We start from the raw sequence: 13,445 nt of genomic DNA, 5'->3' as shown, positions 1-13,445 counted from the left end.
GCGAGAGGCAAGCGCAGGAACCCAAGCAACAGAAACCAAGACTACATGGCATCATCAGAGCCCAATTCTCCCACCAAAACAAACATGGAATATCCAAACACACCAGAAAAGCAAGATCTAGTTTCAAAATCAAATTTGATCATGATGCTGGAGGACTTCAAGAAAGACGTGAAGAACTCCCTTAGAGAACAAGTAGAAGCCTACAGAGAGGAATTGCAAAAATCCCTGAAAGAATTCCAGGAAAACACAATCAAACAGTTGAAGGAATTAAAAATGGAAATAGAAGCAATCAAGAAAGAACACATGGAAACAACCCTGGATATAGAAAACCAAAAGAAGAGACAAGGAGCTGTAGATACAAGCTTCACCAACAGAATACAAGAGATGGAAGAGAGAATCTCAGGAGCAGAAGATTCCATAGAAATCATTGACTCAACTGTCAAAGATAATGTAAATCGGAAAAAGCTACTGGTCCAAAACATACAGGAAATCCAGGATTCAATGAGAAGATCAAACCTAAGGATAATAGGTATAGAAGAGAGTGAAGACTCCCAGCTCAAAGGACCAGTAAATATCTTCAACAAAATCATAGAAGAAAACTTCCCTAACCTAAAAAAAGAGATACCCATAGGCATACAAGAAGCCTACAGAACTCCAAATAGATTGGACCAGAAAAGAAACACCTCCCGTCACATAATTGTCAAAACACCAAACGCACAAAATAAAGAAAGAATATTAAAAGCAGTAAGGGAAAAAGGTCAAGTAACATATAAAGGCAGACCTATCAGAATCACACCAGACTTCTCGCCAGAAACTATGAAGGCCAGAAGATCCTGGACAGATATCATACAGACCCTAAGAGAACACAAATGCCAGCCCAGGTTACTGTATCCTGCAAAACTCTCAATTAACATAGATGGAGAAACCAAGATATTCCATGACAAAATCAAATTTACACAATATCTTTCTACAAATCCAGCACTACAAAGGATAATAAATGGTAAAGACCAACATAAGGAGGCAAGCTATACCCTAGAAGAAGCAAGAAACTAATCGTCTTGGCGACAAAACAAAGAGAATGAAAGCACACAAACATAACCTCACATCCAAATATGAATATAATGGGAAGCAATAATCACTATTCCTTAATATCTCTCAACATCAATGGCCTCAACTCCCCAATAAAAAGACATAGATTAACAAACTGGATACGCAACGAGGACCCTGCATTCTGCTGCCTACAGGAAACACACCTCAGAGACAAAGACAGACATTACCTCAGAGTGAAAGGCTGGAAAACAATTTTCCAAGCAAATGGTCAGAAGAAGCAAGCTGGAGTAGCCATTCTAATATCAAATAAAATCAATTTCCAACTAAAAGTCATCAAAAAAGATAAGGAAGGACACTTCATATTCATCAAAGGAAAAATCCACCAAGATGAACTCTCAATCCTAAATATCTATGCCCCAAATACAAGGGCACCTACATACGTAAAAGAAACCTTACTAAAGCTCAAAACACACATTGCACCTCACACAATAATAGTGGGAGATTTCAACACCCCACTCTCATCAATGAACAGATCATGGAAACAGAAATTAAACAGAGATGTAGACAGACTAAGAGAAGTCATGAGCCAAATGGACTTAACGGATATTTATAGAACATTCTATCCTAAAGCAAAAGGATATACCTTCTTCTCAGCTCCTCATGGTACTTTCTCCAAAATTGACCATATAATTGGTCAAAAAACGGGCCTCAACAGGTACAGAAAGATAGAAATAATCCCATGCGTGCTATCAGACCACCGCGGCCTAAAACTGGTCTTCAATAACAATCAAGGAAGAATGCCCACATATACGTGGAAATTGAACAATGCTCTACTCAATAATAACCTGGTCAAGGAAGAAATAAAGAAAGAAATTAAAAACTATTTAGAATTTAATGAAAATGAAGGTACAACATACCCAGACTTATGGGACACAATGAAAGCTGTGCTAAGAGGAAAACTCATAGTGCTGAGTGCCTGCAGAAAGAAACAGGAAAGAGCATATGTCAGCAGCTTGACAGCACACCTAAAAGCTCTAGAACAAAACGAAGCAAATACACCCAGGAGGAGTGGAAGGCAGGAAATAATCAAACTCAGAGCTGAAATCAACCAAGTAGAAACAAAAAGGACCATAGAAAGAATCAACAGAACCAAAAGTTGGTTCTTTGAGAAAATCAACAAGATAGATAAACCCTTAGCCAGACTAACGAGAGGACACAGAGAGTGCGTCCAAATTAACAAAATCAGAAATGAAAAGGGAGACATAACAACAGATTCAGAGGAAATTCAAAAAATCATCAGATCTTACTATAAAAACCTATATTCAACAAAACTTGAAAATCTTCAGGAAATGGACAATTTCCTAGACAGATACCAGGTACCGAACTTAAATCAGGAACAGATAAACCAGTTAAACAACCCCATAACTCCTAAGGAAATAGAAGCAGTCATTAAAGGTCTCCCAACCAAAAAGAGCCCAGGTCCAGATGGGCTTAGTGCAGAATTCTATCAAACCTTCATAGAAGACCTCATACCAATATTATCCAAACTATTCCACAAAATTAAAACAGATGGATCACTACCGAATACCTTCTACGAAGCCACAATTACTCTTATACCTAAACCACACAAAGACACAACAAAGAAAGAGAACTTCAGACCAATTTCCCTTATGAATATCGATGCAAAAATACTCAACAAAAGTCTGGCAAACCGAATCCAAGAGCACATCAAAACAATCATCCACCATGACCAAGTAGGCTTCATCCCAGGCATGCAGGGATGGTTTAATATACGGAAAACCATCAACGTGATCCATTATATAAACAAACTGAAAGAACAGAACCACATGATCCTTTCATTAGACGCTGAGAAAGCATTTGACAAAATTCAACAACCCTACATGATAAAAGTCCTGGAGAGAATAGGAATTCAAGGCCCATACCTAAACATAGTAAAAGCCATATACAGCAAACCAGTTGCTAACATTAAACTAAATGGAGAGAAACTTGAAGCAATCCCACTAAAATCAGGGACTAGACAAGGCTGCCCACTCTCTCCCTACTTATTCAATATAGTTCTTGAAGTTCTAGCCAGAGCAATCAGACAACAAAAGGAGGGCAAGGGGATACAGATCGGAAAAGAAGAAGTCAAAATATCACTATTTGCAGATGATATGATAGTATATTTAAGTGATCCCAAAAGTTCCACCAGAGAACTACTAAAGCTGATAAACAACTTCAGCAAAGTGGCTGGGTATAAAATTAACTCAAATAAATCAGTTGCCTTCCTCTACACAAAAGAGAAACAAGCCGAGAAAGAAATTAGGGAAATGACACCCTTCATAATAGACCCAAATAATATAAAGTACCTCGGTGTGACTTTAACAAAGCAAGTAAAAGATCTGTACAATAAGAACTTCAAGACACTGAAGAAGGAAATTGAAGAAGACCTCAGAAGATGGAAAGATCTCCCATGCTCATGGATTGGCAGGATTAATATAGTAAAAATGGCCATTTTACCAAAAGCGATCTACAGATTCAATGCAATCCCCATCAAAATACCAATCCAATTCTTCAAAGAGTTAGACACAACAATTTGCAAATTCATCTGGAATAACAAAAAACCCAGGATAGCTAAAGCTATCCTCAACGATAAAAGGACTTCAGGGGGAATCACTATCCCTGAACTGAAGCAGCATTACAGAGCAATATTGATAAAAACTCATGGTATTGGTACAGAGACAGACAGATAGACCAATTGAATAGAATTGAAGACCCAGAAATGAACCCACACACCTATGGTCACTTGATTTTTGACAAAGGAGCCAAAACCATCCAATGGAAAAAAGATAGCATTTTCAGCAAATGGTGCTGGTTCAACTGGAGGTCAACATGTAGAAGAATGCAGATCGATCCATGCTTATCACCCTGTACAAAGCTTAAGTCCAAGTGGATCAAGGACCTCCACATCAAACCAGACACACTCAAACTAATAGAAGAAAAACTAGGGAAGCATCTGGAACACATGGGCACTGGAAAAAATATCCTAAACAAAACACCAATGGCTTACGCTTTAGGATCAAGAATCGACAAATGGGATCTCATAAAACTGCAAAGCTTCTGTAAGGCAAAGGACACTGTGGTTAGGACAAAACGGCAACCAACAGATTGGGAAAAGATCTTTACCAATCCTACAACAGATAGAGGCCTTATATCCAAAATATACAAAGCACTCAAGAAGTTAGACCGCAGGGAGACAAATAACCCTATTAAAAAATGGGGTTCAGAGCTAAACAAAGAATTCACAGCTGAGGAATGCTGAATGGCTGAGAAACACCTAAAGAAATGTTCAACATCTTTAGTCATAAGGGAAATGCAAATCAAAACAACCCTGAGATTTCACCTCACACCAGTGAGAATGGCTAAGATCAAAAACTCAGGGGACAACAGATGCTGGCGAGGATGTGGAGAAAGAGGAACACTCCTCCATTGTTGGTGGGATTGCAGACTGGTAAAACCATTCTGGAAATCAGTCTGGAGGATCCTCAGAAAATTGGACATTGAACTGCCTGAGGATCCAGCTATACCTCTCTTGGGCATATACCCAAAAGATGCCCCAACATATAAAAAAGACATGTGCTCCACTATGTTCATTGCAGCCTTATTTATAATAGCCAGAAGCTGGAAAGAACCCCGATGCCCTTCAACAGAGGAATGGATACAGAAAATGTGGTACATCTACACAATGGAATATTACTCAGCTATCAAAAACAATGACTTTATGAAATTCGTAGGTAAATGGTTTGAACTGGAAAATATCATCCTGAGTGAGCTAACCCAATCACAGAAAGACATACATGGTATGCACTCATTGATAAGTGGCTATTAGCCCAAATGCTTGAACTACCCTAGATGCCTAGAACAAATGAAACTCAAGACGGATGATCAAAATGTGAATGCTTCACTCCTTCTTTAAAAGGGGAACAAGAATACCCTTGGCAGGGAAGAGAGAGGCAAAGATTAAAACAGAGACTGAAGGAACACCCATTCAGAGCCTGCCCCACATGTGGCCCATACATATACAGCCATCCAATTAGACAAGATGGATGAAGCAAAGAAGTGCAGACCGACAGGAGCCGGATGTAGATCGCTCCTGAGAGACACAGCCAGAATACAGCAAACACAGAGGCGAATGCCAGCAGCAAACCACTGAACTGAGAATAGGACCCCCGTTGAAGGAATCAGAGAAAGTACTGGAAGAGCTTGAAGGGGCTCGAGGCCCCATATGTACAACAATGCCAAGCAACCAGAGCTTCCAGGGACTAAGCCACTACCTAAAGACTATACATGGACTGACCCTGGACTCTGACCTCATAGGTAGCAATGAATATCCTAGTATGAGCACCAGTGGAAGGGGAAGCCCTGGGTCCTGCTAAGACTGAACCCCAAGTGAACTAGACTGGTGGGGGGAAGGCGGCAATGGGGGGAGGGTTGGGAGGGGAACACCCATAAGGAAGGGGAGGGGGGAGGGGGATGTTTGCCCAGATACCGGGAAAGGGAATAACACTCGAAATGTATATAAGAAATACTCAAGTTAATAAAAAAAAAAAGTTTATCAGATGTAACTAAATGGTTTCATAATTGGACTATTTGGAATTGTGATGAAGAGTGGTATTTTGTCCCACTCCCCTGGGTTTCTTCTGTCTCTTCTGGGACACCACACTTCCTTAGTGACAGGAGTACAGTGTCTAGTGTACGCTAAGCAGACCCGTATCACTGGGTGTCATCAACTCACAATACAGAGAAGTTTAATTAAAAAAAAAGATAAAGGAAAAGTTAATACAGAAATGGTGGCTGCCTCTAGAAGGAAAAGCAGATAGCAGTAACAAGGGTGACACAAGGGCCTCAAATGTCATGGCAACAGTCTATTTCCTAAATTTTGTCTTGGCTCCTTGATAATTATCTTGTTATTATCCAAAGCCTGACCCAATATCATGTATAGAAAAGATTCTAGTAGCTCATCATTAAGTTTACAAACCCAAGTTTTGCACCCGTCCATCTATGCATTTTCCCAAATGGACTTCCTCATCTATACACTTACCTACCTACCCCCCTAACTTTCCACTGTGCTGTTGAAAATAGAGCCTATGGCCTTATCCTAGGCAAGCACTCTACCACTGAGCAACATCCTAACCCCTCCAAAGGTATTTCAGACTCTGTTCTGAAAGTTTTAACTCCCACTGAGATTTCTAAGTCAAGAGTTGCAGTTGATTTGCAGTTAAATTAGCATATACACATGACCCTCACTCAAAGAGAGAATGCCATGGCCATATGAAATGACCACGCTCGGGGCATTTGGATTATGTCCTAGTTAACTCCATCCTCCCCTTGCTGCAGTAATCTAGATACTGAGCATGTACAAACTGCCTGTTCCCACCCCACCCCCAGTAAAAAGAGGTAAGTCCTCTACTCAGAGAGCTAAGAACTCCTAACACCATCCTCTCAGCATGCAGTGCGGATAAGCACTTGGCCCAGCAAACTAAGTACAAGGCTCTTGTCTATCTGTGCCTGACTCACCCTTGAATCTGACACTATTTCTTAATGCAAGACCTGACCGGTTGCCCTTGACCTTTGGCTCCATGCTGTTGGATCGGGGTTGTCTCATCAGTGTCAGGCCAGGTTTCTCATGTCTCACTGAGGACAAATGCAGCATAGAGCAACCTAAATTCTAGGGCATGATGATAAAACATTTCATCTTTGGTAGGGACAAAGTGTTTGGTTTTTTTTTAATAGGGATAAAGTTCTGTCATCCTAAACTTCAATGACATAGCTGAAATCTACTAAATATACCACATGGTACCAAGAGAGTTTCTCAAAAACTATAAAGGACAATCCATTGGTACTTATAAAACTGCTATACACTCTGATGGCAACGGCTCCCTCTGCTGACTCTTGGCAGAATCCTGTGGAGAGAGGAAATGCACTGAATCTATATAGGAAAGTCCTCTTTTGTATAAACTAAAGTCTTACAAATGGGGAGAATGCATATGCAACACACAGCACACAATCTAGCAAGCTATCTAATTCCACATTTCCCTTCATTAACTTCATCTCCCGCATGTTATAGTAACCAAATTATTACTGACAGGGCTTATTTGCCCTATATGGAGCTAGACTGAATGTTACTGTAGCTTATCAGTACAATAGATTGTACTTTGACCATACCTAGGAAACCAATAACCTTGAAAAGACAGTTATGACAAACTCCTCTCCCTCCCCCTCCTCTCCCTCACCTCTCTTTCTCTCTCTCATTCCCTCCCTCTCTCATTCCCTCTCCCCACCTCTCGCTCACTCGCTCACTCACGCGTGGGTGAGCACACATGCACACAGAGACAGGCAGCAGGCAGACAGAACCCTAAACTGTGTACTATTAAAATACAAACCTACAGCAATGGTTATGTAGCCAGGTGTTTGTTCTCTCTGAGATGATGCACTCACTGATAAGTGGATATTAGCCCAAAAGCTTGAATTACCCAAGATACAATCCACAGACCTCATGAAGCTCAAGAAGAAAGACAACCAAAGTACAGATGCTTCACTCCTTCTTAAAAGGAGGAACAAAAATACTCATAGGAGGTGATATGAATACAAAGTTTGGAGCAGAGATTGAAGGAATCACCATTCAAAGCCTGCCCCACATGTGGCCCATATATATACAGCCACCAAAACTAGATAAGATTGATGAAACTAAGAAGTGCATGCTGACAGGAACCAGATATAGATGTCTCCTGAGAGACAAAGCTAAAGCATGTCAAAGAGGTGAATGCTAGCAGCAAACCATTGAACTGATAACAGGACCCCCATTGGAGGAATTAGAGAAAGGATTAAAAGAGCTGAAGGGGTTTGCAACACATAAGAACAACAATGCCAATCAACCAGAGCTGCCAGGGACTAAACCACTACCCAAAGACTATACATGGACAGACCCATGGCTCCAGCTGCATATGTAGCAGAGGATGACCTTGTCGGGCACCAATGGGAAGAAAAGCCCTTGGTCCTGCCAAGGTTGAACCCCTAGTGCAGGAGAATGTAGGGGGTAGTGGGGGGGGTGGGGAGGGAGCTTATGGAAGGGAAATTGGGAAAGGGAACAACATTTGAAATGTAATTTAAAAAATTCAATAAAAGAAAAAAGAAGATAAGGGCAGCACAAATGAAGGAAGGGGATCTTAAATCACACTCAATGCTCAGACTGACATTCTAGGAGATAGTCAGGCACAAAATGAAAAAAATACAGCCTCAAGGAGAGCTTTTAACAGTCTTAACTAGTAAAACTGAATAATACAGCGTAGGGAGCCTAGATTCCAGACATCGAATCCAGGGGTTGGGGATTTAGCTCAGTGGTAGAGCGCTTGCCTAGCAAGCACAAGGCCCCAGCTCCAAAAAAAAAAAGATCCAGACATGGAATCCAGTTAGTCCCACTGCACAGCTGGCAAGGAGCTAAGAAGCCTGAGAGTCGCTATGCAGAGACCTGTCATAGTAATACTGCAGGTATGAGGAGCAGGCCATGGAAGCTCAAACTGCTAGAACAGGATGAGGAAGGCAGAGCACAGCAGAAGACAGACAAGGATGATGCCAGAGAAGAGACAGTGGCAGAACTGCGATTGAACAGGAAAGGCTGATTGGATCCTACAGGCCACAGTATTGGTCACGAGGTTCAAATGGAAGGAGAACTCTAGGGACCACGCAACCCTCACAAGGTACCAGTCTCAATCACTCATCACCAGAGCCAGGTTCTGGATAGGCTGAGTGCTGGCAGTGGACAGAGAATGACTGGCTAGGAAGGGACAGGAAGCACCTGGACACAAGACTCTAAGTCCTCTGCCAACACTATCAGCACCAAAGACAAAGACGTTTGTACCCAATGTGGATTAGAGTGGGGAGGTGTATACCTGGATTCCAATGCTGAGATTTTTAACTGCACAGCCTCATGTGACAGGAAAAAGGTAAATACCGAAGTACACAAGTATCAACTGAGGCCCCGTAAAAGGGGGGATTGTCCGACTCTGCAACGTGAGCAGCTGCTCTGGAACAGAACACGCAGGGGCTGCCTGTGTCGGTGCCCTGAAAACAGCCATCCGGAGCAGACACTCACAGCAGGTTCCCACCTAGGAGATTATAAAATTGGACTCAAAAATAGACATCACATGATTATGATCATCCCAGTAAATGTAAAACCAGAACAGCCTTTCATGATAAGTGAACTATAAATGGACATAGCACACATCAACACAATAAAGGCTATATAAAACCAGCATCTAACCACTACCATGCCAAGGAGAAGACAAGGGGGCCAACTCTCTCTGCTCCAACTGAATATAGTACTCAAAGTATTAGACATAGCAATAAGAGAAGAAAATAAAAGAGATTCAAATAAAAAAAAAAGGGAAGAGGGTAGTTACTGTATCTCCTTTGCAGATGATCATGTTAAGAGACCCAAAGACTCTACCAAAGAAGGCTTAGAGCTGATAAACTTTTAGCAAAGCAGCAGACAGCAAAATTAACACACACATACACACACACAAAAAATCAATGACCTTCCTACAAACCAATGACAAACTTCCTGCCAAACCAAAGAAAAAACAACATTCACAACAGCCACCCGTGTTGGTCAGTTTTCTTACTTTCTACACTCAGACTAAAAAATCTGCTTTGAACAAGGATCAGTAGTGGAAGAGGATTATGGCAATGATGTTTGAAAAAGCATGCCTTCACAGAGAGGAAGTATAATGACCCTCCTAGCCAAGTGATAAAATCCAGCATTACTGACAGGACAGCCTGACATAGCACGTTTTATAATATGTTGCAAAGTGAAGTACATTTTCCTTATAAAATATACTTACCAACATTGTGAAACATGAACCCAAGCAGACCTGCCCTAGACTTTGATTTAAGAATTCATAAAACACAAATGAAACTCAAGACGGATGATCAAAATGTGAATGCTTCACTCCTTCTTTAAAAGGGGAACAAGAATACCCTTGGCAGGGAAGAGAGAGACAAAGATTAAAACAGAGACTGAAGGAACACCCATTCAGAGCCTGCCCCACATGTGGCCCATACATATACAGCCACCCAATTAGACAAGATGGATGAAGCAAAGAAGTGCAGACCGACAGGAGCCGGATGTAGATCGCTCCTGAGAGACACAGCCAGAATACAGCAAACACAGAGGTGAATGCCAGCAGCAAACCACTGAACTGAGAATAGGACCCCCATTGAAGGAATCAGAGAAAGAACTGGAAGAGCTTGAAGGGGCTCAAGACCCCATATGTACAACAATGCTAAGCAACCAGAGCTTCCAGGGACTAAGCCACTACCTAAAGACTATATGTGGACTGACCCTGGACTCTGACCTCATAGGTAGCAATGAATATCCTAGTAAGAGCACCAGTGGAAGGGGAAGCCCTGGGTCCTGCTAAGACTGAACCCCCAGTGAACTAGACTGTTGGGGGGAGGATGGCAATGGGGGGAGGGTGGGGAGGGGAACACCCATAAGGAAGGGGAGGGGGGGGTTGGGGATTTAGCTCAGTGGTAGAGCGCTTGCCTAGCAAGCGCAAGGCCCTGGGTTCGGTCCCCAGCTCCAGAGGAAAAAAAAAAAAAAAAAAAAAAAAAAGGAGACAAATGCAAAAAAGGAAGGGGAGGGGGGAGGGGGATGTTTGCCCGGAAACCGGGAAAGGGAATAACACTCAAAATGTATATAAGAAATACTCAAGTTAATAAAAAAAAAAAGAATTCATAAAACACTCCCAAAAGAAAACCAGAGGGTAGATCAGAATGGCATGCACTTTGAGCTTGAGTTTCCCCAGTCCTTTGCTTAGTTTTGGAAATGTGGCAAACAGCAAATGCTTAGGCAGTGCGAATATGAGAAAAACTATTTTCTTTTAGTCTCACTCTGTACAGCTATGACATTCACCCTGTGACCACATTTACCAAATTCCTGGGCGGAAAAAGGGAAGATTTGGAAATAAGAAAAACAGTCAGGAAATATCATGAGAAAAGATGAGCCAAGCCTCCCTCTAGAGGCTAGAGAGTGAGTGAAAGAGACTGACTGGCTATAGTACTTCACAAGTCCTATGCAAAGAGAAGGGCCAGCGAACACAGCAGAAATGACAGATTATAAACTGACCACCTGGGAGGATAATTTTCTCTTCTCTACAACCCACTAACTTCAGAAAGGAACAAGTTGACCTAGGTTTACCTCTCCTGGAGAAGAGATTGCGAAAGGTACTACATAGGTAGAAAATCCCAACACCATGCATGTCAATGTGCATCTGATAGCCTTGCAGTCCATACTCTGGGCTGTCATCCACAAGTGGACTGTGGGGAGGAAGCATATAAGGACTGAAAGGCAAAACAAAACAGACACAAATTTGTCAAAATCACAGATAAAATATTTGGCTAGGAAAAAACTACTAAAATTTATCATCTATTCAAAACACTACCTCCCACAAATGACATTCAAATAATCTTCATACCATGAACTCAAAAGAACTGCTGTCCTCACCAACTTCTACAAAAGCTGGCACATATACAGAGTTCCACGGGCATAAGACCACCACAGTGACTTTGAGATTGACCCTGGGACACTAGTTCTACAAAGAACTCTCTGCCTTCAGTGTTTTCAGTAGCCCAAGAGGGAGGCGCCCATCAGGAGTTGCATCAACACAGATCTACAGGCCAGGGACTCAGACAAAAACTCCAGCTAAAGGACTGAGGGGCCCCAGAGGAGTAGAAACTCCACAGGAAGACCAACAGAGTCAACTAACCTGAACCCTTGGGGACTCCCAGGGACTGAACCACCAAAGAGCATACATGGGCTGGACCTGGGCCTCCCCGAGCACAAATGTAGACGACGTGCAGCTTGGTCTTCATGTGGGTCTCAAACAACTTGAATGGGGGACTATCCCAAAAGCTGTTCCTTGTGTGTGGAATATGTTCTTCTAGATGGGCTGCCTTGAAGGCCTCAGTGGAAGAGGAAGCACCTAGCCTCATTGAGACTTGATGTGCTAGGGTAGGGGGATACTCATGGGGCCCCCACCCCCTCAGAGAAGAAAGGGAGGGGAGCTGGGGAAAAGGATTGTATGATTGGGAGGAGGCAGTGATCAGGATGTAAGGTGAACAAGTAAAAAATAAAAAAATAAACAAATAAACAAACCCAACTAATTGCCTCAGTAAGAAAAGCCTCACCATGGAAGGCAACATACTTAAAAACATCCAGGACCTTTTCAGATATTAACAAAAGTGACTAAGGCAGGGACCAAGAAGAAAGTGAAAAGCTGTAGGGAGACAGAAAAAAATTGTTTCCAGCCTAAAAACATGCTAATTTATTATAAGACACTCACAGAAACAGTCAACCAAGGGGTCAAACGTCTGCATATTTTCTAAGTTCAAAACTTCACATGAAGTATGAGAACTTAAGGGAGAATGGCACCACACTAACAGAACAATCACCCCTGCCTCTATAAATAATACTCTACCAGGAATCAAATCCTTAAACTAGACTAAATCAAGCACATACATATTCATAAATAATGCAATTATGTTAGCAATGGCTAAGGATTGTATCTGTTGGTGCCTACTAGCTATAAAATACTTTTATAGCTATTGTGAGAATATTAATATGGAACTGATTTCTAACCCTCTCCCCCAACCACACAAAAATAAAGTTTACCCACATACAGATACATACAGAGTGGCTGATCCCAATGTGCTCCTCTCCACAAGGTGATGGAAATGAAGATTTGCCATGACAAAAGCTAGATTGTCCTCCTTCTGAAAAGTTAATTTAAAAGAACATAATTTTTAATAGGAGTATTTTAATTTTTTACTAGTTCATCATGAAAATCACAGCTTATCATCTTGAAGCTACTGTTAGTAGATATTGTTGCTGCTAATAAAGTGTTCTCATAAGACTTTATGTATATAAGTCCTATATACATAAGAATATCACTCAGTATGCAAAGCATGCAGTTCCAAAAGAATGTCCTAGCACTTGTGAAATAGCAAAATGCTCTATTATACACAATGATTGCCATATTATTTACATGAATATGCATATATACTTATGCACACATATGTAGCTTGTGTGATTGACGTGTGTGTTTGAGAGACAGAGGGAGGAAGGGATGGAGGGAGAGAGGTAGAACAGTAGTAGGAGAGATGAATTCATGCTATTTCAATTTCTTTTCAAAGATATGAACAATATTGGTAAGACCCTACAGATGTCTGGTAAATTTTACAAATACAAGATAATGTTTCCCCTAGTTAGCTTCAGGTATTAACTTGATACATCCCACAATTATCCAGGAGAGTCCCAACTGAGGGACTGCCTGGAT

General features: G+C 41.5%; 1 protein-coding gene across 12 annotated transcripts in view; it reads right to left on the bottom strand.

Annotated features, from left to right (window-relative positions):
• Positions 1-13,445, bottom strand: part of Fbxo15 (F-box protein 15) — a 315,106-nt gene that overhangs the window by 275,227 nt on the left and 26,434 nt on the right. For 8 of the 12 annotated variants that reach the window (XR_005496060.2, XR_005496061.2, XR_005496062.2 and 5 more), the window contains 2 exons: positions 12,800-12,882; positions 11,309-11,451 (listed from right to left, as the gene is read on the bottom strand). Coding sequence is in view for 9 of the 12 variants with exons in the window: in XM_039096992.2 (XP_038952920.1) it covers positions 11,309-11,451; positions 12,800-12,882 (226 nt within the window). In the remaining 3 variants the exon portion in view is untranslated. The other 4 variants (XM_039096993.2, XM_063277485.1, XM_039096997.2 and 1 more) reach the window with 3 other exon arrangements.

Source organism: Rattus norvegicus, chromosome 18 (genome assembly GCF_036323735.1).
Source record: "Rattus norvegicus strain BN/NHsdMcwi chromosome 18, GRCr8, whole genome shotgun sequence".
NCBI lineage: Eukaryota > Metazoa > Chordata > Mammalia > Rodentia > Muridae > Rattus > Rattus norvegicus.
Note: the sequence above shows the minus strand (reverse complement) of the source record. Positions and strands in the feature narration are given on the sequence as shown.